A 25,076-nucleotide genomic window follows, 5' to 3' on the forward strand; every position below is an offset into this window, starting at 1 on the left:
TTACAGCACCTGGTGGTCTCTCCCGGGGGACCGAGAGACTGGCTCCCCTCCTCCAATCGCCTCTCCCCATTTCCATCTTTCCCGGACCAATCGCGCCTCGCCATTTCCATCTTTTGCCGGACGGCCAATCGAGGACCACCATTTCCATCTTTCCCCCCGGCCAATCGGTGAGCCCCATTTCCATCTTTCGGCAGACGTCCAATCGCTGCCGGCTTCCGCTCCAGTACGAAAATAAACCGGAAATACAATAATCTGATGTTGTGAGAAGTTACACTCTGACAGATGTGTTATTTTTCTTTAATTATCGTTACATGTAACTGGTCTGGTATTTGAAGAAAGTCAGCATTACAGAAATAACATACTGTATATACTGACAAATACTGTGTTTTCCTAAAAAAGTGTGTCAATATTGTGTTTTAGTTTATATATATATATATACATTGTATTCCAGCTTTAATTACTATATTTTGTATTCAGTTTATTTATTACATTTATTTTATATATTTCTTTCATTAATTTCTTTGTGTGTGTGTGTGTGTTATGGTTACAATTGTGTGTATGAGAGGGAATTCAGGTGTATATTTTCTAATAAATTTGAAATATATTTCTACAGCACTACTAATGTATTATTTCTACTAAACATATCTGTAAAAAAAGGGGTCAGGTAAAGTTTAGCTTTTTGCAAACTCAAGCAGATAATGAAATAACAAGAAAGGAACCAAACAGTATTGAAACAGTTCCACATTGTCCAGTCAGCTCGACGAGGCAGATGCATTGTTGCAGTGCTTTATTCCATTCGTTGTTAATTAGATTGTTTTCTTAAAATGCATCTTTTTTCAAAGAAAACACACAGAGTTACATGTGGTTCTCACGTTGCTACACATTTCCACATTAAGTAGCCATTAAATACAACAGAGTATTACTATTTGGTTGTATGTCATTCAGAATATCCCACGTTACTATTTGTGTCGCTTTTTAAGTGATTTTTGACCGATTCTTAACACTTGGTAAGAGTTCGGGTTAGTAGAGACTATGTTGTATGTTCCATGTTGGGATCGAACCAGCGACCTTCGGAACCAGGTCCCCCCTACAGCACGCCCTACGTCCTACAAGCGATTCACTGCAAACGTCTCGATTTAGGCAATGCCGTTAAATAAGAGAGCGGTGGGAGGAGAAGAACTCAAATTGTTCTTCAGGTCTGGATGCATAAAGATTTTGGAGGATGCGGGCATCGATCCCGCTACCTCTCGCATGCTAAGCGAGCGCTCTACCATTTGAGCTAATCCCCCATGATGCATCGCTTCTATTGACGTCAAATTAGAAAGACCTCATCACTTCCTGTTTTGTCATAAATAGTTTGTCTTTGCTGAGAAGGCCCCTGCTGTCTGTGCAAGGAAAAAGCTTACAGCACCTGGTATTCCCAGGCGGTCTCCCATCCAAGTACTAACCAAGCCCGACCCTGCTTAGCTTCCGAGATCGGACGAGATCGGGCGTGTTCAGGGTGGATATCAGAGTTGACAGAGACCCAATTTTTACATTCACTGAAAATATAAAGCTTATTTTACTGTGTGTCAGACACGGAGAACAGTGTGTGAGGGTTTCCACCTACAGAGAACACAGAGACACAGAGGAACCGAGAAAGTATCTGAACCTGAAACCAGCATAAAGCGGTTCAGTGAACGTGGCGCTGAAGGTGTGGAGGTGGATCAGTGAGTCCGAGGACACTCTGTAGAAGGACAGAGTGCCGGCGGGACAGTCCACGTGGACTGCCACTCTGTTAGTGACGGAGGAGAAGGGGGCGTGCAGAGGAATGAAGGCTTTTTTCTTATTGTGCCAGACAGTGAAACCACCAGCAGAGCAGCTCAAACTCCAGGACCGATCGTTCTTTCCAAAGCAGCACTCGGCTCCGTATCCTTTCCTTTTGATTCCTCTGTAAGTCACCGCTATTTCAACCAGTCCTCTCCACTCCACCTCCCAGTAACAGCAACCAGTCAGAGCATTTCCACACAGCAGCTGCCAGCAGTCAAATCTCTGGGGGTGGTCGGGATACGCCTGATACTGGGCCACCAGTCTCACCTTCGTCCTGCTATCATTCACTCTGAGCTCTCTGTTTGCTGTGTTCAGGTCCAGGGTGAGTTCACAGGCAACTGTTGGAGAGAAGAAGGTGGAGCAGCATGCCATCATCCTAAAGTCCTGCTGTCTTTGCTTTCTGTTTACCTGTTTACCTGTTTACCTAGCCCTGCCCTGACCCTCAACACGTTCAGTTCATTTCTCAGTCATGACTCAGCCGAACAGATGAGTGCACCTGCCAGCAGTCACATTACCTGAACCGGCTTGGTGAAGAAACTTATTTGCATTACAATAAAACACAATTAGACATTGAACGTGAACAAGATATTTTCGGGAAAACTATGTCGTACGACCTCCTCAGCTCTTCCTGTGGACGAACAGGTTTTTACTTTATTTGTGAAGGAAAGAATTATATTTGTATTCAAATCTTTAAATTTATATTTATTGTGTTTAGAAGGCCACCTTGGCTGCAATGTCAGGACCGATATAACAGAGTGTTGTCTGCATAGAAACGTTAAAACTCATGATGAGTGTGTGTAGAAAACTGAATATGACAAAGCAGCATGGGCGGATTAGATCCGACTCACACACATTTGAACTGAAGTAATGTGACAAAACGTAGTGAATCTGATTCCTTCTGTCACGGTTTTGGGTGTGAGTTTAGTTATTTCCTGTTTTCTGTTAATGTGTGGTCTTTTGCTTTACTTCCTATGTTTTCCCGCCTTTGTGATTGTTGATTAGTTTCACCTGTCCGTCGTCAGTCTTCCCTCTGTATTTCAGTTGATGTCTGTCGTTGTAGCTTGTGTGTCACGTGTTCCAGGCCTTTCCTGGGTTTTCCCTGTGTTTTTGGACTTTGGTTTTGTTTTTCCTGAGTCTTGCCTGTTTTTGGACTTTTGTATTCTGCTCCCTGTTATATTTATTTGGACTGCATCCTCTGGTTTTATCCCTTGCTCGTCTCTCCATCCCGTAAGCCTTTTGTTTTTTGTCCTTTTTTTTTGGTAATAATGCTGCATTAGCTCTGTATTTCGGTCCTTGCCCCACTGTTCCTAGTTTCCCTGTATGCACAACAGTGACACCCTCCAGTCATCGGATCGTCATCTGATCAGTCAACTTTTGGAAAATCTTAAAAATCCACATGTATATTTTCTCTTTTTTAGAGCATAAGGGGATGCTGCACAGGTGGTTTGCCATTAGCCGTGGCTCTGCTGTCCACAGCTGGAAACCAGCTCAGCCTGGTCTAACAGATGAAGCACATACAAATGGACATACATACTGCATTTGTCAGTAGTGTGCTGCAGGCGGCTCAGAGTGCAGCTCAAGACTTCTCCTAAATCTCTTCATACTGTTGATTTTATTTGATCTCATGTTTTATTGCCTTTACGTCCTCTGTGTTCATATCCTTTGGCTTTTTTCTCATTTTATCTGCCTTAATTGTTTTTATTTTTCTTTTGTAAAGCACTTTGTACCAATGAAAAATGTTATGTATTATTATTATTATTATTATTATTATTATGAATCAGCTAGACACACTTACATCTTTTCAGACCAGATTTCAACCTCTGCCCTCCGCAGTGCTCCACCCTGGAAGAAGAAACACAGTAAGGTGATATTTTCTCTTTTCTTTTCCAAACAGGACCATTTAACGCCCCTCTCACTGGTTTTCAATCCAAACTGCTGTTCTCATGACGCAGTCGTGACCAGCTTTTCAGTGCGCCAGACAAACTTCATGTTTGCTGTAGCTGTCCGTCCATACCTGAGAGTGTCCAGTCTCCAGTGTGGCTCCTCCAGTCCAGCAGACAGCAGCTTCACTCCTGAGTCTCCTGGATGATTGTAGCTCAGGTCCAGCTCTCTCAGGTGGGAGGGGTTAGACCTCAGAGCTGAGGCCAGAGAGGCACAGCCTTCCTCTGTGATGAGACAACCTGACAGCCTACACACACACACAGAACACGCACACACACAGAACACGCACACACACAGAACACACACACACACACACACAGAACACACACACACACAGAACACAGACACACACACAACACACACACATACAACACACACAACACACACACACGCACACACACAGAACACACACACAGAACACAGACACACATACAACACATACAACACACACACAACACACACACACACACACACACACACACACACACACCAAACACACACACACACACATACAACACACACACACACACAGAACACACTCACAAACACACACACACACGGTAGTGTGAGAATCATTGTGTCTGAATGCGTACTAATTCGTGCACATTCTGCTGAGCCACATTCGACCTACAGACCATTTCTCATGGTCACAGCTGTGGTCAAATGTTCACTGAATTAGAAGGGGGAAGCAGTACCCTGCCAACACCCACTGAGGTGGGGAGCTGTTGACTTCGACTGGGGATATTGTCGGGCAGTGGAAAGAATTGTTTGAGGATCTCATCAATCCCATTGCCACGCCTTCCGTAGAGGGAGCAGGGGCTGGGGACCCAGAGGTTGGCTCATCCATTACTCAGGCTGAGGTCACCGAGGTAGTTCAGATCCTCGGTGGCAAGGCACCAGGGGTGGATGAGATCCGCCCTGAGCACCTCAAGTCTCTGGATGTTGTGGGGCTGTCTTGGCTGACACGCCTCTGCAACATCGCGTGGCAGTTGGGGACAGTGCCCCTGGACTGGCAGACCTACCCTCACCTATGGTCATGAACTTTGGGTCATGACCGAAAGAACAAGATCTCGGATACAAGTGACTGAAATGAGTTTCCTCCGCAGGGTGGCGGGGCGCTCCCTTAGAGATAGGGTGAGGAGCTCTGTCACTCGGGAGGAGCTCAGAGTAGAGCCGCTGCTACTCCATGTCGAGAGGAGCCAGCTGAGGCGGCTCGGGCATCTTTACCGGATGCCTCCCGGACGCCTTCCTGGGAGGGTGTTCCGGGCATGCCCCACTGGGAAGAGGCCCCGGGGAAGACCCAGGACACGCTGGAGGGACTATGTCACTCAGCTGGCCTGGGAACGCCTTGGCGTCCTCCCGGAAGAGCTGGAGGAAGTGTCTGGGGAGAGGGAAGTCTGGGCATCCCTGCTTAGACTGCTGCCCCCGCGACCCGGCCCCGGACAAGCGGAAGACAATGGATGGATGAATGGATAAATCTGAATTCTCACCTCAGAGCCTCAAGCCGACATTGTGGACTTTTCAGTCCATCAGACAGCAGCTTCACTCCAGAATCCTGCAGGTCGTTGTTACTCAGGTCCAGCTCTCTCAGACAAGAAGACTGGGACCTGAGAACTGAGGACAGAGCTTCACAGCTTCTCTCTGACAGATTGCAGCCATTCAGCCTGTGGAAGATTTAGTGACGACAGAAAGAAATGTTTACATTTTGGATCTATCCAGCGGCTAAAAGTCACAGTTGATATCGGCCTTAACAAATATTCATGTACTCACAGAGCTTTGTTGGTGGCTTTGACCACTGGCAGCAGCCTCAGAAGAGCCTCCTCTGAAGCAAAGTATTTCTTCAGGTCAAACACGTTCAGATCTTTTTCTGACGACAGTAAGATGAAGGCCAGAGCTGAACACTGAGCAGGAGACAGCTGATCTGTGGAGAGACTTCCTGAACTCAGGTACTGCTGGATCTGATCCACTAGAGAGCGATCGTTCAGCTCATTAAGACAGTGGATCAGATTGATGCTTCGCTCTGAGGGATTATCCCTGATTATATCCTTGATGTATTTGATTGTCTTCTGGTTAGTGTGTGAGCTACTCCTTGTCTGAGTCAGCAGGCCTCGTAGGAGATTCTGATTGGTCTGCAGTGAAAGACCCAGGAGGAAGCGCAGAAACAAGTCCAGGTGTCCATTTGGACTTTGTAATGCTTTGTTGACAGCACACTGGTACAGTTGTGTTGCTTTGTTTCTTAATAGTTTAGACCTTCCAGATGTTAATTCTTCTGACAGCAGATTGACTCCAGAGTTGACGAAGGTCAGATGGACATGAAGAGCAGCCAGAAACTCCTGAACACTCAGATGGACGAAGCAGAACACCAATTCCTGGTACAGTCCTTTCTCCTCTTTAAAGATCTGTGTGAACACTCCTGAGTACACTGAGGCTGCTCTGATATTGATGCCACACTCTGTCAGGTCTGATTCGTAGAAGATCAGGTTTCTTTTCTGCAGCTGCTCAAAAGCCAGTTTTCCCAGAGCCTGAATCGTCATCCTGTACTCTGGAGTCCAGTGTGGATCCGACTCAGCTCCTCCATCATACTTAACATTCTTCAGTTTGGACTGAACCACCAGGAAGTGGATGTACATCTCGGTCAGGGTCTTGGGCAGCTCTCTTTCCTCTCCGGTCTTGATCACATCCTCCAGGACTGTGGCAGTGATCCAGCAGAAGACCGGGATGTGGCACATGATGTGGAGGCTTCGTGATGTCTTGATGTTGGAGATGATTCGTTTGGCCTGGTCTTTATCTCTGAATCTCTTCCTGAAGTACTCCTCCTTCTGTTCATCAGTGAACCCTCTGACCTCTGTCACCATGTCAACACACTCAGGAGGGATCTGATTGGCTGCCGCAGGTCGTGTGGTTATCCAGAGGCGGGCAGAGGGAAGCAGTTTCCCCCTGATGAGGTTTATCAGCAGCACATCCACTGAGGTGGACTCTGAGACATCAGTCAGGATCTCACTGTTGTAGAAGTCCAGAGGAAGTCGACACTCATCCAGACCGTCAAAGATGAACAAAACCTGGAACTCCTCAAACCTGCAGAGTCCTGCTTCTCTGGTTTCAGGAAAGAAGTGATGAACAAGTCCCACCAAGCTGAACTCCTTCCCTGCCAGCACGTTCAGCTCTCTGAAGGTGAAGGGAAACGTGAACTGTATGTCCTGGTTGTCTTTGTCTTCGGCCCAGTCCAGAGTGAACTTCTGTGTTAGGACTGTCTTCCCAATGCCAGCCACGCCCTTCGTCATCACTGTTCTGATTGGTTCATCTCTTCCAGGCGAGGCTTTAAAGATGTCTTCACATCTGATTGTTGTTTCTGGTCTGTCTGGTTTTCTGAATGCTGTTTCAATCTGTCTGACCTCGTGTTGATCGTTGACCTCTGCGGCCCCCCCCTCTGTGATGTGGAGCTCTGTGAAGATCTCATTCAGCGGTGTTGGGTTTCCTGCTTTAGCAATCCCCTCAAACACCCTCTGACACTTGGTCTTCAGACTGGACTTCAGTTTCCGCCGGCTCAGTGGAGCACTGGTTCCTGGAAAGAATGAATCGTCGATGAGATTAGCGAGCGGACGTTTGCCCTTTTCATGCTTCGCCTGTTAAAATCCTCTTACTGCTCTGCAGACGGTCAGCCAGCTGCTCCTGCTTCACTCTCCTCAGGAAGTGCAGGGTGATCTTCAGAAAAGCCTCGCTGCTCCTCCTCTGCTCTTCCTCCTCGCTGCTCGACACCTCCTCGTCTGAGCATTGTGGGTAATCTGGACTCAGAACCTTTTGGAATTTTTTCAGCTCGGCCTCCTCAAATTGTTTAATGTTCTCCTCCAGCAGCTGGAACAGAACCACAAACATCACTGCACCTGCCTGTCACCTGCTGCCTCCACACGAACACGTTTTCATCTTAAAAAGACAAAAAACAAAAAAACGATGCATCCAGACGAGCATGTCCAGGTACAGGTTCAGGTACACTTTAAAAACACTCACCCCTAACCCCTCACCATCAGGGGCCGGCTCGTTCGTATATTTACACACCTTAAAAACTGATTCCAGGTCTGTTTGATGCTGCTGGACACAGGGACCAATGGGAACCTCTGATCTCTGCGGCTGAACCCTGTGGAGAAAATCACTGAGAGATCCTTTGAAAGCACAACACTGACAAAGAGAACACGTCGAGAACATTTCTCCTGGATGCTTCAATGTTTGATGCTTGTTTTTGATTTTTCAGAAAACTTACCCCGGATCAGCAGCCGACTGTCCATGTTTGAAGTCAATAGGTTGACCCTTAGAGCAGCAGCTCTGCATGGACACACAGCTGGACACAGGAGAGTCCGGCATGTCCCGCTGTTCTGGGCTTCAACACAACACACAGAGCTTTGAGTGTGTGTGTGAATGATGGTGGAGTGATTCAAGTGCTGAGCTCTGATCCTGGACAGTCTGAGACCTTCATCTCACCTCTGAGCTTTGGTCTGGATGTCATGTCCCCCACACAGAGCGGTTTCAGAGGGACGGACTCCGTCCTGTCCGTCCTCACACTGATTCATAGCAGCTTCACGGGACACATCAGATCTGTCAAACCTCACCTGCAGCACAAACCCTTGTTTCCATAGAAACGGAAGAAACAAATCTCTGTTACGGGTCCAGAATCTGGACAAATCACCCTGAAATATGTTAGTTGGACTTTACAAATTCAGGTAAACGCATAAAAAATGTTTTTTTTATATCCCCAAATTTGAATAAGGTTCAAAAATTCAGAAAAATCTTCTTCCAACTGTTATTTTCCTGTTCTGGTCTCCTGTCAGCGCGTCTGCTTCTTCATGTCGCCTCAGCTTTCAAACTCATCTTTACGGTCGAAAGTTCACTTAATTCACTTAACGAGTCACAATGTTTGACCTCACTGAATATTTAGAGGTTTTCTGAAATGTAATCAGCTGAAACAGCCTGTGAGGACTCAGGAGTGTGTTCATCGTGTTCAATGTTCAAAGATCCCCAACATTAAAAGATAAAACCCGCAGAAGCAGTCCGACCGGTTCTGACGCGCTCTGCATGTTTCACCGATGACACGAGCTCAAATCTAAATTTAGAGGTTGTTGCAGTTTTTATTATAAATCCTGTTCAAATCATTTAACTCAGAAAGTCTGAAGAACATTAAAACCTGAAGGCATCAAACAGCCAGACATCATCAATCAATATTCCTCCTGCTGAAACACTCACACAAGACGACGTCAGACAGTCCCAGACCCCCCAGGTGCGATTCTTACCTGCTGAGTTCACGTCAGGTGAACTTCCAGACGCTCATGTTTACCGGGATCACTATGAGGGATGAAGCTGCTCCTCTTCATCGCTCCTCTAATGTGTGTGAATTTGATCTGCGGACGCCCCCACGTCCTCATAACTCCAGAACCAGTCCGACCAGTGTCAGCTTCCAGCCAATCAAAATGACTTTTGGTTTCCCGGGACCTCCCTCCAGCCTGCTGGGCTTCCACTCGGTGTGTCGACGGCGTGGCGCCTTTCCTCCACGACACCTGAACCGGCTCGGTGTCAGAAATCACCGATCAGGTGGTCTAGTTCCACCGTCTGTCCAACCATCTCATGACCGACAAACCAGCTCAGCTCAGAAATCTGGAAAGTGAAAAGTTATTTTGGAAAGATCATTTGTTAAAAATGCTAATTTATTAATCTGAAAGTCATGATTCAATCATTTCCTGAGCAGCACCTTGTTGTTTCCACCACGTGCACTCAAACTCGACCAGCACATACAATGTACAAATATACACAACCAAACACATCAGTGTGTGTGTGTGTGTGTTTATGCTCTTCCATGCATGTGTTTTTTTTCCTCTAAAAAGATCCAATAAATGATCTTTCTTTGCTATTTTGCTCAATATCAGTATTATAAATGTGCACATTTAACATTGATTAAAATGTAACCTTCACTCAAGCTGTTGTCATGATGTTCAGGAGGAGTTCATGTAGTGAGGCATCAAAGTGACAACAGTTTATTATCCTGTTCTTTAATGATCCATAATGTCTCAATAACATTCAATGAAGTGAAGAATGTCAGACAAAAGTCTATATTTTAATTTGGCGTCACATCCTCGTAGCTGCAGAGTCCAAGTCCAAACTGACTCAGTGTGCCACAGATGATGTAGTTCTGCTATTTGTCCACTAGGTGTCAGTAACCAACCATTTAATGACATGAAGCTCAGCTCTGCACTGAAAGATGAGCAGAAACATGGATCAGCTGTAAATCTGTCTGATGGAAGACAAAGTCAAGTTCAAGTGTCTTTTTGTAGCTCCTGTACTATATCCTTGGTGGATTTGGTCGAAAGCTGGACGACAAACCAACAATATTCTGAAAGACAATGATGGTGCAGAGCAAGGGATGGATGTAAGAGTCCAAAACATTTATAAAGGCCAGATGAACAGATGGTCCTGTCTACATTCCTTTCACTTATTGAAATGAGTATTTCTACTTATTAACCCAACTGACACTGAAAGCCCAGTTTAATGAGGATGATTGATTAGCGAATACATTTGTTCTTCCATCACTTTACATTTAATCGTGTCATTAATACGACACAGATCAGCAGATCTGGCCCAGGTCTTCCTGAGCTCAAACAGGAACTAATAATTCACCCAACATAATTGGTTAAAGTGCCCTTAAAAATTATACAATTCCAAAATATTCTGGGCCCTGAAGCAGCCAATGAGCTAATGTCGTCAATACGTCTGTAAACACTGGAAACAGCGAAGCGGCTGCCTGAATGTTCATCTTCTGCATGTGTTGAATGGTTTGGGTCGTGTTTGTCGTGTTTGTGATCAATTTGTTTTTATATCTGAAGAAACTGGTCAGAACAGAGTTTTCTGTTCCATCTTTCAGATGACCTGTTCAACAGAACATTGATCACTGATCAGTAATTACATTATCTGTCCACTAGATGGTGGTAAGTGACCATCTAATGAACTAAATCTCAGCTCAGTTCAGAAATGAAGACTATTGTGGATGAAGGTTTGGTGAAAAAGTCTTTTTTTATTGATTTCATCCTCCCACAGTGACTTCCAACCTACCCACCACCCGACAACGCCGAGTGTCTGAGCTGATCCTGGACCAGTATCACTGACAACATGAGCTCTACCTCACTGTGTGTGAGAGTCAAACCAATAAATTCACTGACTGTAAAAGTTTTCACTGAGCAACAACTGATGTGGACTCTAATTCAAAGAGCAGCTTCAAATGATTTTCACCAGATTTTCTCCTTTTGTTTCGTTCTAGCGTAGCTTAGCATCAGGACAGTCACTACAGGTCACGTTATCTTAAAATAAGTTATTATCTGATATAATGAAGATAGAACTTGAGCTTTGTGCTGCTCGGTTGAAGATTAATATCTGGATGCAACATTAAAGTCGTCTGTCGGTCACATGACTGTTTCAGAAGTTGTTTTTCGAGACGCTAACAGACCTTCAGCCTCTGCAGCACCTGAGCTACGTTCACAGTTAGCCTGCGGTCCTGCAACAGGAGTCCGTTTCCGTGTCAACACACTTGGTCCATAAAGTTGCTGAAGTTGAAAATGACAAACTGTCGTAAATGAGTGACATGAGCATGTGTTCGTGTGTTTCGGTGTGTGGAGTCCTCTCAGCAATGAGACCATGTTTCTGTGTTTGAACAGCACAGCCACCCTCCTCTGAGCAAACAGCCTGCAGTCTGTACCTGAACTTTGTCCTGCAGGACTGAAGCTGTCCCAGTCAATCTTCAGCTTCAACATGGCAGCGAGGAGCGCAGCGGCGAAGGCAGCGGCACAGCCGGACTTCCTGCAGTTTAACGATCTGGCCTGCGAGGCGGTCGGCGGGAAGGTGAGTTTCACGCTGACACATACAAGCTGAGCGCGTTCAAACGTATTCAGGAACTGAAAACATGCACAGATGTGAATCAAGTCAACGGTGCACATCTAATCCACGTGTGTGCTCGTGCAGTAAACGTAACGTCCTGAAGGATTCCCATCCTTTATTCAACCAATCACAGAGAAAGTCCTGCACTCTTAATGTAAAAGTACACAGCTGTTATCAGCAGAAAGTAAAAGTACTCACTGAGCAGTAACACGTCTCCTGTGTCTGATCTCTGATTCCACAAGACATTATTAGATTGTTGATACTGAAGCATCAATGTTAGAGCAGCATGTTACTGCTGGAGCAGCTGCAGGTGGAGCAGCTGCAGGTGGAGCAGCTGTAGGTGGAGCAGCTGTAGGTGGAGCTGCTGCAGGTGGAGCAGCTGCAGGTGGAGCTGCTGCAGGTGGAGCAGCTGCAGGTGGAGCAGCTGCAGGTGGAGCTGCTTTCAACGACAGTCAGCGAGTTTAGGCCAGCGAGGCTAAGCTAAGCTAACCGGCTGAGGCTTTGTATTTCCTGTCGGTGTCAGTCTGATGTATATTCAGCTTTGAATTCACGTGTTGTTCGTGTTTGTTTCATTTTTTAAAAATCAAAGCTGTCGTTCTCAGACGTGTTCTCCTGTTCCTCAGGTGATTTTTGCTTCAGATGAATGGTTCGCTCCTGCTGCCAACCTGCTGAAGGTAAAACCGATCAATCGTATCAGGCTCGAGGCGGCACAACGAGCACATTTATTTCCACTCAAAGCAGAAGTCTGCTCGTATTCTTCAAATCTCATGTGTGGCCTCGAACCAGCAACCTGTTCGTCCGCCTCTCGCTACTTTCTGACTTCCTGTCTGAGGCTCTCAGCTGCGAGCCCATTGGTTCCTCACACATTAATCTTTAAATACACAGATATATAGTCTGATGTTTAAAAAAGGTTCAGTCTTCAGCTGCTTTTTTTTTTAATAAAAGAGGAAATAGTACATTTGTAGGGGACTATTTTCAGCGGCGGATTAATCCACTCTGGTCCTCCAGTGAGTATGTGGAGCAGCAGGACGGCCTGTCAATCAACTGATCAACAAATCAACTGTTTGTGCAGAGAGAGCCGCCGCAGTTCATCGCCTCGGCCTTCACAGAGTTTGGAAAGTGGATGGACGGATGGGAGACGAGGAGGAAGAGGAGACCTGGTGAGTGTCTCTCTGAAGGTCACCAGTCAGAGGTGTGAGTCATGTGTTCAGAAGGAAATGTGAATTCATTCTGTTCTAAACTGAAGCATCAGATGAGATTTAATCGACTTTATTGCAGCTCAGACTGACTGAAAGTCAGAAAACAGATAAAGAAATATTTGAACGTGTGAATAATACGCACAATATGATGTAATAGGCTATGTAATGTCATGTACTATGTGTGATATACACATACTATACAGTAATAATGCTACAATGTACACAATAAAACAATAATATAATAACAATAACAAGAGCATCGTGGTAATATTTTGTTCTTATTAAAATCTGATTAAGATCCTTTAAATTTCCTGAAAGAAGTTTTACTGTGTAAAAAGCGTCGTGTCGGCGCCCTCTGCTGGACGTCACCTCAAACACCAGTTTGTCCTTTGAGCTCGTTTCTGTGTGAAAGCAGACAGAAACCGGTTTAAGGCTTCAACCCAAATGTAAACAAGCCACCAAAGATCAAACTGTTTCTGACGAGCTTCAGGCGAAGGAGGAGCGTCTGAACACGACCCAAGCCTTCACTTTGTGTTTCTGCATCACCTCCTCTGAAGGTCACGACTGGTGCATCGTCCAGCTGGGAGTTCCGGGCCTGATCCACGGCCTCGACGTGGACACGTCCTTCTTCACCGGGAACCACTCGCCCCACGTCTCCGTCCAGGCCGGCTGTCTGGGTACAAACTCTTATGAAATAACTGATCGTTCCTGTCTGTTGTCACCGCGGCGAGCTGTGTCTCTGACGCCTGAACTCGTTTCTGAGTGTCTGACCACGTTAATGTGTCGATCTGTGTTTTGATTGGACAGGCTGTCGCCGTGTTCATGCAGCAAACCAGTTTAATTCATGTTAGAAAATGTGGTCAAGCTTCAGCTTTCAGCTCCAACTGAAACAAAAGATTTTAAATTTGTCAAACACTTTAATCAAAGCTGCCTGATCTTCACCAGACAAACCCCCCACCTTCAGCCTGGAAGGAGACCGAACCGGCATGGCCGCCTCCGACAGTCAGCTGGCTGCAGTCGCCAAGGTAACACCAATGGTGGCCGGTCAGCAAGGTACAGCTGAGGTGTAGTTTGATTGACAGCTGAGGTGTAGTTGATTGACGGCTGACATGTGATTTGATTGGCAGCTGGGCTCAGAGGCGTGGCCGGAGCTGGTGGGCGTGTCAGAGCTGAAGCCTGGATACTCAGACTCCTGCCATAACTACTTCAGGGTTAACTTCAAGCACAGAGTCACACACCTGCGCCTGAACATGTACCCAGGTACACACACAGTACTTAATAATAACACTAATAATAATGATATTATGGTAGAAATTAAATAAATACAATGATAACGATAATGAGAGTAATATCGTTCAGTGTATGTGTGTCATCAGATGGAGGGATAGCCAGACTGAGAGTTTACGGCATCGGACAGAGAGACTGGTCGTCCGTCTCCCCCCACCAGGATGTCGACCTGGTGGCTCTGACCAATGGGGGGGTCTGCCTTGGACACAGCGACGCCCACTTTGGGCATCCACGCAACATGATTGGTTGGGGCATATTGTTGTTGCCAATGAAAATACATTTTATTTATAATCTTGGTATGTGATGTCATGATGTTTGAGTCAGCCTTGATCACTGACTGGTGACACAGGTGACACATGTGACACAGGTGACACAGGTGAGTGGTGACACAGGTGAGTGGTGACACAGGTGACACAGATGACTGGTGACACATGTGACACAGGTGAGTGGTGACACAGGTGACACAGGTGACACAGATGACTGGTGACACAGATGACTGGTGACACATGTGACACAGGTGAGTGGTGACACAGGTGACTGGTGACACATGTGACACAGGTGACACAGGTGACACAGGTGACTGGTGACACATGTGACAAAGGTGACACATGTGACACAGGTGGCTGGTGACACAGGTGACACAGGTGACACATGTGACACAGGTGACACAGGTGACTGGTGACACAGGTGACACAGGTGACACAGGTGGCTGGTGACACATGTGACACAGGTGACACAGGTGACTGGTGACACAGTTGACTGGTGACACATGTGACACAGGTGAGTGGTGACACATGTGACACAGGTGACACAGGTGGCTGGTGACACATGTGACACAGGTGACACAGGTGGCTGGTGACACAGGTGGCTGGTGACACAGGTGTCTTGGGTTTGCAGGTCTTGGCCGAGCTGTGAACATGGCTGATGGGTGGGAAACAGCCCGCAGACTGGACAGACCCAAACACCTGAAGGTTAAAACACACACACACACACGCACACACACACACACACACACACACACACACACACGCGCACACACACACACACCCTAACAGCATCTACATTCTGTCTTTGTGTCACTGTAAAAGAAATCCTGAACCCTGTGAGTCAGGTTTAACCGTCTCCCTGCTGGTCCTAATGCAGGTGGACCAGCAGGGGATCCTGCAGGTCCCCGGTTCGGAGTGGGCCGTGTTTCGTCTCGGCCATCCTGGAGTGATCAGCAGCGTCGAGGTCGACACCAACCACTTCAAAGGTCCACACACACCTCAGCTGTCTGTCCAGGAAATGTCCTGAATCTTCACGAAAGAAAGTCCTCACCTGTGTTTTTCCATCCAGGTAACTTCCCGGACTCTTGCAGGATCGAGGCTTGTTCTTTGACCCCTGAGGAGGAAGCTCAGTGCATCAGAACCAGGTGGACTTCTGGGGAATGGCAGGTCCTCCTCCCCCCTCAGAAAGTATGTTTGTGGGATCATTTCCATTCATTTCTATTGCATGTTTAGTACTTTTAGTCTCAGAGGACACCTGCCAGTCTGAGTCCTGCAGGTGTTCTGCAGGTCTGTGCACAACGAGTGAAGCCTCTGGATCCAAAGTCCTTCTTGTGTTTCTCTGGAATCACAAACATTTAATAACTCAGTTCAGGTCTTAAAGTTCATCTCCTGGTTTTGATTAAACCCACAAAAACTCATCTCTGATCATCAAAATGTTCACTCATTAATCCTGCTGACAGATGAATCATAAATAATTAATATAATTAAATATAGTTTCACGTGCAGACTGACGGATCAATCGCAGGAACGTTGGCCGTCGCTCTGCTGAAGATGATTCTCACCCAAGTGTGCTCAAAGCTCGTCTGCCAAGATGGCCGCCAGCCAGTAAAACAGTTTCAGTTTCATCCCTCCACTAAGAATCAATTCCTGAAATCTTGAAATTAATAATAATAATTTGACAATAAGTTGAATATAAATGTTTTATTGATGAGTGTTTGTAAGTGAGATGCTTCCTCTCTGCCGTCTGTGCTGCAGCTTCGTCCTCATCACAGACATCTGTACGGCGAGGCCGAGCTGACGCCGGGCGGACCCGTCAGTCACGTCCGTCTCATCATCCGCCCGGACGGAGGTGTCAGCCGGCTCCGCCTCTGGGGTCGACCCACGCCCATCGCTGCAGCTCCAGCCAATCAGCAGAGACCAGCGTCCAAACTGTGACCCTCCGACCGCTCGTCCTCCATCGCTAAACGCCGAGCACGGAGAGGATTCCAAGTTTCTCATCTGTGTCACTGTACAAATAAAACAGGAGGTCATGTGACAGTCTGATGGTCATCAATAAAGACACACATCCCATAATACTCCATGACAATGACATCATAGATTATTTTCACCCATTGATCGTTTGGTTGATAAAATGTCCATCTCAGGGTCTCAGAGACCACTCTGACGTCTTCGGACGTCTCACTTCGTTCCATAAAACCCAAAGAGATCCAGATGACCCTGAGTGAACCGCTTCATGTCCTTTCAGTGTGACCCTGAGTGAACCGCTTCATGTCCTTTCAGTGTGAGCTGAGTGAACCGCTTCATGTCCTTTCAGTCTGAGCCTGAGTGAACCGCTTCATGTCTTTTTAGTCTGACCCTGAGTGAACCGCTTCATGTCCTTCAGTCTCAGCCTGAGTGAACCGCTTCATGTCTTTTTAGTCTGACCCTGAGTGAACCGCTTCATGTCCTTTCAGTGTGAGCTGAGTGAACCGCTTCATGTCCTTCAGTCTCAGCCTGAGTGAACCGCTTCATGTCCTTTCAGTGTGACCCTGAGTGAACCACTTCATGTCTTTTCAGTCTGACCCTGAGTGAACCGCTTCATGTCCTTTCAGTGTGAGCTGAGTGAACCGCTTCCTGTCCTTCAGTCTCAGCCTGAGTGAACCGCTTCATGTCCTTTCAGTGTGACCCTGAGTGAACCACTTCCTGTCCTTTCATTCTTAGCCTGAGTGAACCGCTTCATGTCCTTTCAGTGTGAGCTGAGCGAACCACTTCATGTCCTTTCAGTCTGACCCTGAGTGAACTGCTTCCTCAGCACTGATTGGTGCAGCAGGAAACTCCCATCACTTACCCACAATGCTCCGCTTCTCCTCTACACTCATTTATTTATATTGAAGCTAATTGGCTGGATCTCTTCCATCAGTCAGCAGAACATTTATCTACAATTAATAACCTGAAATAACGATTCAGGAGGGCGGATCGATGACACCTCCACCTTCTTCTTCTTCTTCTTCTTCTGCAGAAATGAGTGATAAAAAAAATCAAATCGACATTGATCGTCTGCTCATTGATTTCCTTTAGTCTCGTCCTCTGTCATTATTTCTCATTGTCTCTTCATCACCACTCAAGGTCAACTTTAATCAACCTCAGGTGGCGCCGTCACCTTCCTCCCCCACTCGAGAACCGAATTAACGTCTTCATCAAATGTTCACTGAGACTCTTTTTGACCAGAAATGTCTTCAGTAAATCACAGCAGATCTCAGCAGCAGTCCTGAAGGACAACAAGGACGTGAACGCTGAAAGGACGAAGAAAACAAAAACAAAGTTTGGAGCTTTCCGTCTGCATGAAGCCGACGTTTTGTTCCAGCATCATCAATGAAGAAAGACTTTGTGTGTGTGCCTGAACATATTGCTCCACCTCCTCCTCCTCCATCACCTCCTCCCCCACCTCCATCACCTCCTCCCCCACCTCCATCACCTCCTCCTCCACCTCCTTCACCTCCTCCTCCACCTCCATCACCTCCTCATCCAGGGTCAGCCACTCACAGCGCTGAGCTTGGACCTGACCTTCGACCTCGCCTGGGCAGCCTCAGCAGAGAAACATGTGTGTCAACCACCCAGACCAAATTATGGCAATTAGCCTCCCTGTGTGGGCCGAGCCGGCTGTGTGTGTGTGTGTGTGTGTGTGTGTGTGTGTGTGTGTGTGTGTGTGTGGGCAGAGCCGGCTGAGTGTATGTGTGTCTGTGTGTGTGCGTGTGTGTGTGTCTGTGTGTGCGTGTGTATGTGTGTGCGACGTGCGTGTGTGTGCATGTGTGCGTGTGTGCATGTGTGTGCGTGTGTGTGTCTGTGTGTGTCTGTGTGTGTCTCTGTGTGTCTGTGTGTGCGTGTGTGTGTGTGTCTGTGTGTGTGTGTGCACCTGTGTGTGTGTGGGCCGAGCCGGCTGTGTGTGTGTGTGCGTGTGTGTGTGCTTGTGTGTGCGTCTAAGCTGTGTGAAGTCTGATGAACTGACTCTGGGTCAGTTACAAACTGAAGTCAGCTGCTCTGTAGCTGCTGCTCACCTCTGCTGCAGGTACGTTAGCTGCTACTAGCACAGCACAATCTGTGACTGAAGTGTCACAGGTCCAGTTGCATTGTGGGTGATGTAGGAGTCAGATTTCGACAAGGAGAGGAATGTGTGGGATAAAAACTGGTCTGGTTCCGGGGGTACAGTGGTGAAATGTACCACTGGCTCTCTATGCTGCCCTCTGCTGGCTTTACATCAGAGCAGATAAATAAATCAAAAACTGGTCAAATCCTGCTGCGGTGAACACAGTTTGATGCACCAACACAAACTGGTCCAGAGTCAGTCAGCAGCAGTGACACCAGCTCACAGGCTGAGCCCAGTGCTGAGGCGCTAGCTTAAATGTTGCTAACAGTTTTCATTTATCTGGAGTGGAAGTGTCATTTGGTGGGTTTCAGTACTTTGTAGAGTCAGACAGGAGTTTCTGTTCGTTGTTAAACTCCAGCATGTGTGAAAACCAGCGTTCACACACGTAAAAACATGTGTTCATACACGATGCAGCTGCTTCAACATCATGAGTCACATGGCAGGAGCTCCACCCACCTGCCATGGCTGTCAGGTCCCAGCAGCACCTCCATCCTTCATCTGCTGTCCTGAATGTGCTCAAATGTGGAGCAGCTTCATGCGGTGGTGGGCGGATGATTCATGCCTGCATGTAGATTTGAATGACATCAGAGCCAACCTGCTCATCACTGATGGCAGCTGTGTCTGAGGGGGGGCTGGAACCGAGACCTGATCTCAGGGAAATCATTTAATCTGCATTCGTTCACCAGTTTAAATGATGGAATGATTTCATATTTCTCTTCATTTCTAATCTGATTAAGATGCTTTTAAAGAAGAGTTTTTGCTGAATTACAGGAAACCAGGATTTCATGTAGAAATCAAAAAGCTGTGAACATTCGAATGAAACCAGACGGTTTTCCTGCAGAAACAGAGGAGCTGACCTGCTACCGCGTCCTTGAGCTCGACCCTGATCCTCCTGAACACCTGAAACCCAGAATAAAACTGGTTTGACCTAATTCCCTCTTTGGTTTTTGTGTTGGAGGTCTGATCATCGACCGGCGGTCCGACCGTAATAAAGACGAAGCACAGAGAGGAAATTAAAGGCCGGCTTCCCTCTGCTAATGAGATCATATCCATCATGTACTGCTCTTTAACCTTTTGTCCAACCCCCATCCCCTCCAAACACACCACCACACCCACCACAACACTGCAGCCCCCACAGCCTCCACCACTGTGCTCTTCTTCTCTTTACATCATTCTGGTTCTGAACTCTTCTTCTTCTTCTTCTGATGAGCCAAACGTCTGTCAAAGTGTTCGATGAAGCTCCTCACCATCATTCTGGTGATTTACAGAATATTATCATCAGTGGACCTAAATATGTAAATCTAAATATTGTCCCGAGGGTGGTGCTGAAGAAAAGATCATGGAGTCATTTAAGAGGTCATATTATGCTCATTTTCAGTTTCAAACTTTTATTTTAATCACACACCATTTATCTCTCTGTCTGAAATGCTAAATTTTAGCCCAGTCTGCTTTGATTGGCTAGCTCCCCCAGGGCTGAGCAGGCACTGCCCAGGTGTTTCCTGTCAGCTCTGCTAGCGTTTTTTAGCTCTCAGCTAGCTGCACTTCTACCATGAATATCACCACAAAAAACGTTTCTGAAATAAAAACTTCACCACCACACGTGCTGGAGCTGATCCGTATTAGCCTTGTTCCAGCTTTGCATGGTCTGAGCAAGCTAGCCGCTAGCCGCTAATCAACGCTACACAGTGTTGCCAAGCAAAAAAATTTGTGCAGTTTGACCATTTCTTTTTCACATGTAGCTGCATCATTACCTTCAGAGCAACACACACACACACACACACAATAAAGCTAAAGCTAACACAGCTAGCGCTGCAGTATAAACAATCATGTAAAAGCAGGTAAACTGCTCAGTCAAACCTACTATTCTCAATATTTAGTTTAAATATTACAACTTTAGTCCACCGTCGCTCCCAGTCTGTGGAGGAAGCTACGTTAGCTACGCAACAAGCTAGCACCAAGTTAAACTGGCCAACCAACAAAATAAACAGCAAAACAACATAAACATGGTGAAGCTTGAAGTCAGGTCACAGACGGCTGATATCGATCCATCCTTCAGTTTGTTTGTGGCTCTCGCTGATGACTCCAGCAGACGCCTTCCAGTCGCCGTGGAGACATTTCCATCACAAATACAGTGAATGTGCTGCGCCTGGACGTCCTCGCACGGTGGAGTCGATGATGATGATGATGATGATCTGTTGATGTTTCCATCTATTTGGCAGTTTGACAACATATAAAAGCTGATTACTTTCTGCCAGCGCTGTGACCTCATCACCTCTCAGGTCATGTGACAGGAAATGATGGCTGTGCCTGCCTGCTCTGAACTGTCACCATCATCGTCACTGGATCATGTCGTCCTCCCTCATTGGCTGCTGCTGGAACTGAACCGTTTGGGTCCTGACTTCCTGTTTCTACGCTCAGCAGGATCAGCAGCTCGAACAGGATCAACACGGTTCAGATGAGACCGGATGACTTGTGTCCCAGGGAAACGTACCTGGCAGCAGGGGGCAGTAGAGACCTGGGCTGACTCCTGCAGACTCAGGCACAGATGAGGTGACGGAGGACATCATGTAAATTAGGGAGGAGAGGAAGAAGAGCAGAGAAATGATGTGTGTGTGTGTGTGTGTGTGTGTGTGTGTATGTACATTACATATACAGAATTGATTTTATTTTGTTTTCTTTTTTCTTTCTACGTCTCCTTCATTCTTGTTATTATTGCTCTCTGTAACAACGTAATTTCCCGCTGTGGGATCAATAAAATTCTTGTCTTGATCTGATCTGAAAAACCTTCATTTGAAAAGCAGCTCGTTATCAAATGAATCAGATTTTAAGAATTTCATGACTTAATGCTAATTTACACATTCATTGTAAATATTCAACAGTTTTGGATTAGGAATGAATGAATGGGTGAATAGCTGATGGTAACATATTCAGAACATATTTAAAAAGAGGTTTGTGTGTGTATTAATGAGTTTCCAACGTGTAAAAACACACTTAAATGCTTCATATTGAATTTGCTTAAAGTTAATGAATGAAATTTACGCTGGAAACTCCTGGCTGGCACAGAGAACGACGTGAAAGGGATGTCCGGTCCGGTGCTCAGGACCCTGAGCTGCTCTGGACCGTTAGCAGCTCTGGACCGTTAGCAGCTCTGGACCGTTAGCAGCTCTGGACTGTTAGCTGCTCTGGACCGTTAGCAGCTCTGGACCGTTAGCAGCTCTGGACTGTTAGCTGCTCTGGACCGTTAGCAGCTCTGGACCGTTAGCAGCTCTGGACTGTTAGCTGCTCTGGACCGTTAGCTGCTCTGGTCTGTTAGCTGCTCTGGACCGTTAGCTTCTCAGGACCCTGAGCAGCTCTGGACCGTTAGCAGCTCTGGACCGTTAGTGTCTCTGGACCGTTAGCTGCTCTGCACCGTTAGCTGCTCTGGACCGTTAGCAGCTCTGGGCCGTTAGCAGCTCTGGACCGTTAGCTGCTCTGGTCTGTTAGCTGCTCTGGACCGTTAGCTGCTCTGAAACGCCTCAGCTCTGCTTTGTGTTGTTCACCATCTGTGTGATGAGGACATTGACTCTGAGCGTGACCGCTCTGTGACAATGGCCTCATAAACCCGGGCAGACCCTCCCTCGGAGTCCCGGGGGTGCGGGGCGTCCCTCGGCTGGGCCCTGTGGAGATTATTGCCGTGTCTGACGGGCTGAAGATATTACTTTGCCTGACGGGCGACGCGGCGGCACCTTGCATGCTTATTTCCCTCGAGACTCCTGAATCACATTTCCAACGACCCTCGCTGGAGAAATTTGGTAAAACCGTGTTGGTGTGAATCCCCCCGAGACAGAGCGACGGCCTCATCGGCATAACGCCGATTTAGCGAGGAGGCCCTGAGATGTTCGACCCTCCTCCCCCTCCGTCTTCCAGCCTGAGGGCTCAGACCTCCTTCCTCGCCATGTGGGATCAGGACAGAGAATAATGATGGAGGAGATGAGGATGGACGGCTGGAGCATTGCTTCCAACATGTCACACCTGCCTGCCAATCAGCTGACTGCTCCCCCATCACAGGTACAGACGGAGGCGTCAGGTTGATGTGAAAGGCTCGATCGTCCCGTTCAATAACACCTGAATGTGTTTACCGAGGCAGCGTCTGTCACACGCAGGGAAGCCGGCGTGGTTTTCATTTTCAGGAATATTAGAATGTAAAAGTCCACTCGACCTGCAGAGGGCGCTACGCAGCAGATCTCACATCACTTCAGACGGGCCGAGGCAAAGTGTCGGGGTTTGACGCTGCAGGGATGACGACAGACTGACTCACCTCCACAGGTTCATGGTGGAGTCTGTGTCGGTGCAGCCTGCAGGTCTGTAGAAGCTTTTTATAGTTAAGCAGAAATGGAAGGTAATATTAATAATGACACCGTTCGTTAGGTGAGCTTCTAAGACAGGAGACGACAGGTGAGTCATTTTAAAAGCGACAGCGAGCAGCTGGACGTTACTGAGTATTTTTAGTCATCGTAAAAACTCCCGTCAACGTTTTTTAGCATCAGTTCAATGAATTAGCAGGAGCTACACATTCACATGAGCATCTCATCATGAGCTAAACGTCGGGGACGAGTGCTCATCGGTCTGCCGTCGCCGTTATTGATCCTCCTCACCTTGGACTAAATCCAGCCGGTTAGCGGGCAGACACACAAACAGCTGTGATAATGATCCTGAGAAAAATGTCTGCTCAGCAAACATGGAGGCTGCAGAGCTCATTATTCCTGTTTGATTCACTGACCGATCAAACAAAATAAAAAAGAAGGCAGAATCGATGTGGACGGTTCATTTGTGGGACTTTTATTGTCTGTGGAACCTCTGGTGTCCCGCAGTCTGTCCAGAGAGACAAAGACAGAGAGTCTGTCCTCGTCTGCAGACGCTTGATGATCAGAACACTCACACTCTGACTGTGAGCATTTATTAGCTTTGACTTCAGCTGCTGTTTCCTACGTTTCCCACAATCCCACATCTGATGCAGTGGTGGAAAGTACTCTGCTCCAGCTCAGTTTTCAGGTATTTGTACTTTACTTGAGTATTTCCGTTGTCTGCTAATTTCTAATCACAGTAAATCTTAATTATAGAAAGAGCTGAGTGTGTGTGTGCGTCCGTGTGTGTGTGTGTGTGTGTGTGTGTCTGTGCTCATGCAATCTTAATGCCTGCAGACGCCACCAGGGAGCCGGCCAATCAACAGCCAGAATATCTTTCCCTGCTTTATTACAGACAGTCAATCAGTATGCACAACACACACCCACCACTCCACCTCCCTGTCTCTCTGTCTCCCTCTCTCTCTATCTGCCCCCCCCTCTCTCTCTCTCTATCTGCCCCCCCTCCTCTCTCTCTCTCTGTCTCTCTCTCTATCTGCCCCCCCTCCTCTCTCTCTCTCTCTATCTGCCCCCCCCCCTCTCTCTCTCTATCTGCCCCCCCCTCCTCTCTCTCTCTCTTCAGTTCATTTCTTCGTCACACTCGGTTGCTCGCCCCTCGCTCGCTGAGGTCTGCAGTGTCTGGAAATGGGAGAGAGAGAGAGAGAGAGAGAGAGAGAGAGAGAGAGGCAATGAGTTCACAAGGATTGACATTTTTAAAAGAAATGACGTTGGTGTGTATTGATTGAACACACACACACACACACAGTCCTCAGAGAGGCATGATGGGGGAGGACGGAGCTTTGGTCTGAGTATTACCGTCGACCGGAGTCACACAGCGATGCATCATTTGGATGAAAACATGTCGTGTGCACTTTAACATCTTCATAAAACACAGAGCAGATCAAAGCGTCCTCGTGTTTGAAGATGTAAATATCTGAAAGAAGCATCTGCGAAATGAGAAGCTTCCGCTTTGTCTCTCTGTCGGCTGAAGCAGCTGCTCCCGACTCTCAGGACAGATGAATTATCAGGGTGTGCTGCTGCTTTCTAATCAGCTAAAGCAGCTTTTTGTTTGTGTGATGTGTTCAGACTTGAATGAAGTCAGAGAGGACGAAGAGAAATGACTGAATGATTCATGCTGCTGCTGCGTTCAGGAACAGCTGTCGATGTTTCTGACTCAAACCGAACCAACTGATGAACGCTCTGAGAATCTGAAGTGAACGCACCACGGCCAGCGAGGGAACCAATCGCCTCTGACTCCCAGAGCCACATGGTTACCTGAGCCAATCGACAGGGCCTGACAGACGGGGGCAGGACAGGCGGAGCAGGCGATCAGGTGATCAGCAGAGTTCACGCCAACACAACCAAAACAGCCGACGACAACCTCCGACACCTGATCCAGAGACGGCCGACTCTCAGCGAGCTCAGCTGGACGAGAGGCTCCACGTGACGAGCGCCGACAACAGGAAGGTCAGAGGTCAGAGCCTCCAGACCGACTGATGCTGATGACAGAGGAGTCTCCTTCAGTCAGTGTGTTGCTCAGAGGCACTGCGGCAGGACACGCTGAGCTCATCTGTCCTCGTGGACGCACGGAGGGGTCAAAGGTCAGCGCAGAGAGCAGGCTTTGTTCCTGTGTGGGTTCAGCCTCAGGACACACACGGATGTT

General features: G+C 47.3%; 1 protein-coding gene, 1 non-coding gene and 1 pseudogene across 2 annotated transcripts; 1 reads left to right on the forward strand and 2 right to left on the reverse strand.

Annotated features, from left to right (window-relative positions):
* Positions 1-1,216: 1,216 nt before the first annotated feature.
* Positions 1,217-1,289, reverse strand: trnaa-agc. Its single transcript has one exon. It is a non-coding gene; the product is annotated as a tRNA-Ala (tRNA).
* A 110-nt stretch (positions 1,290-1,399) lies between these two features.
* Positions 1,400-1,519, reverse strand: LOC121622521 (annotated as a pseudogene).
* Positions 1,520-9,083: 7,564 nt separating this feature from the next.
* On the forward strand, positions 9,084-16,345 carry allc (allantoicase). The gene is made up of 12 exons (XM_041958214.1): positions 9,084-9,306; positions 11,498-11,622; positions 12,282-12,332; positions 12,731-12,818; positions 13,415-13,534; positions 13,803-13,882; positions 13,985-14,117; positions 14,234-14,389; positions 15,042-15,115; positions 15,288-15,396; positions 15,480-15,598; positions 16,166-16,345. Exons 1-12 carry the CDS (start codon positions 9,084-9,086, stop codon positions 16,343-16,345), a joined length of 1,458 nt encoding a protein of 485 aa, XP_041814148.1.
* The last annotated feature ends 8,731 nt before the right edge of the window (positions 16,346-25,076 follow it).

Source organism: Chelmon rostratus, chromosome 18 (genome assembly GCF_017976325.1).
Source record: "Chelmon rostratus isolate fCheRos1 chromosome 18, fCheRos1.pri, whole genome shotgun sequence".
NCBI classification, from domain to species: Eukaryota; Metazoa; Chordata; class Actinopteri; order Chaetodontiformes; family Chaetodontidae; genus Chelmon; species Chelmon rostratus.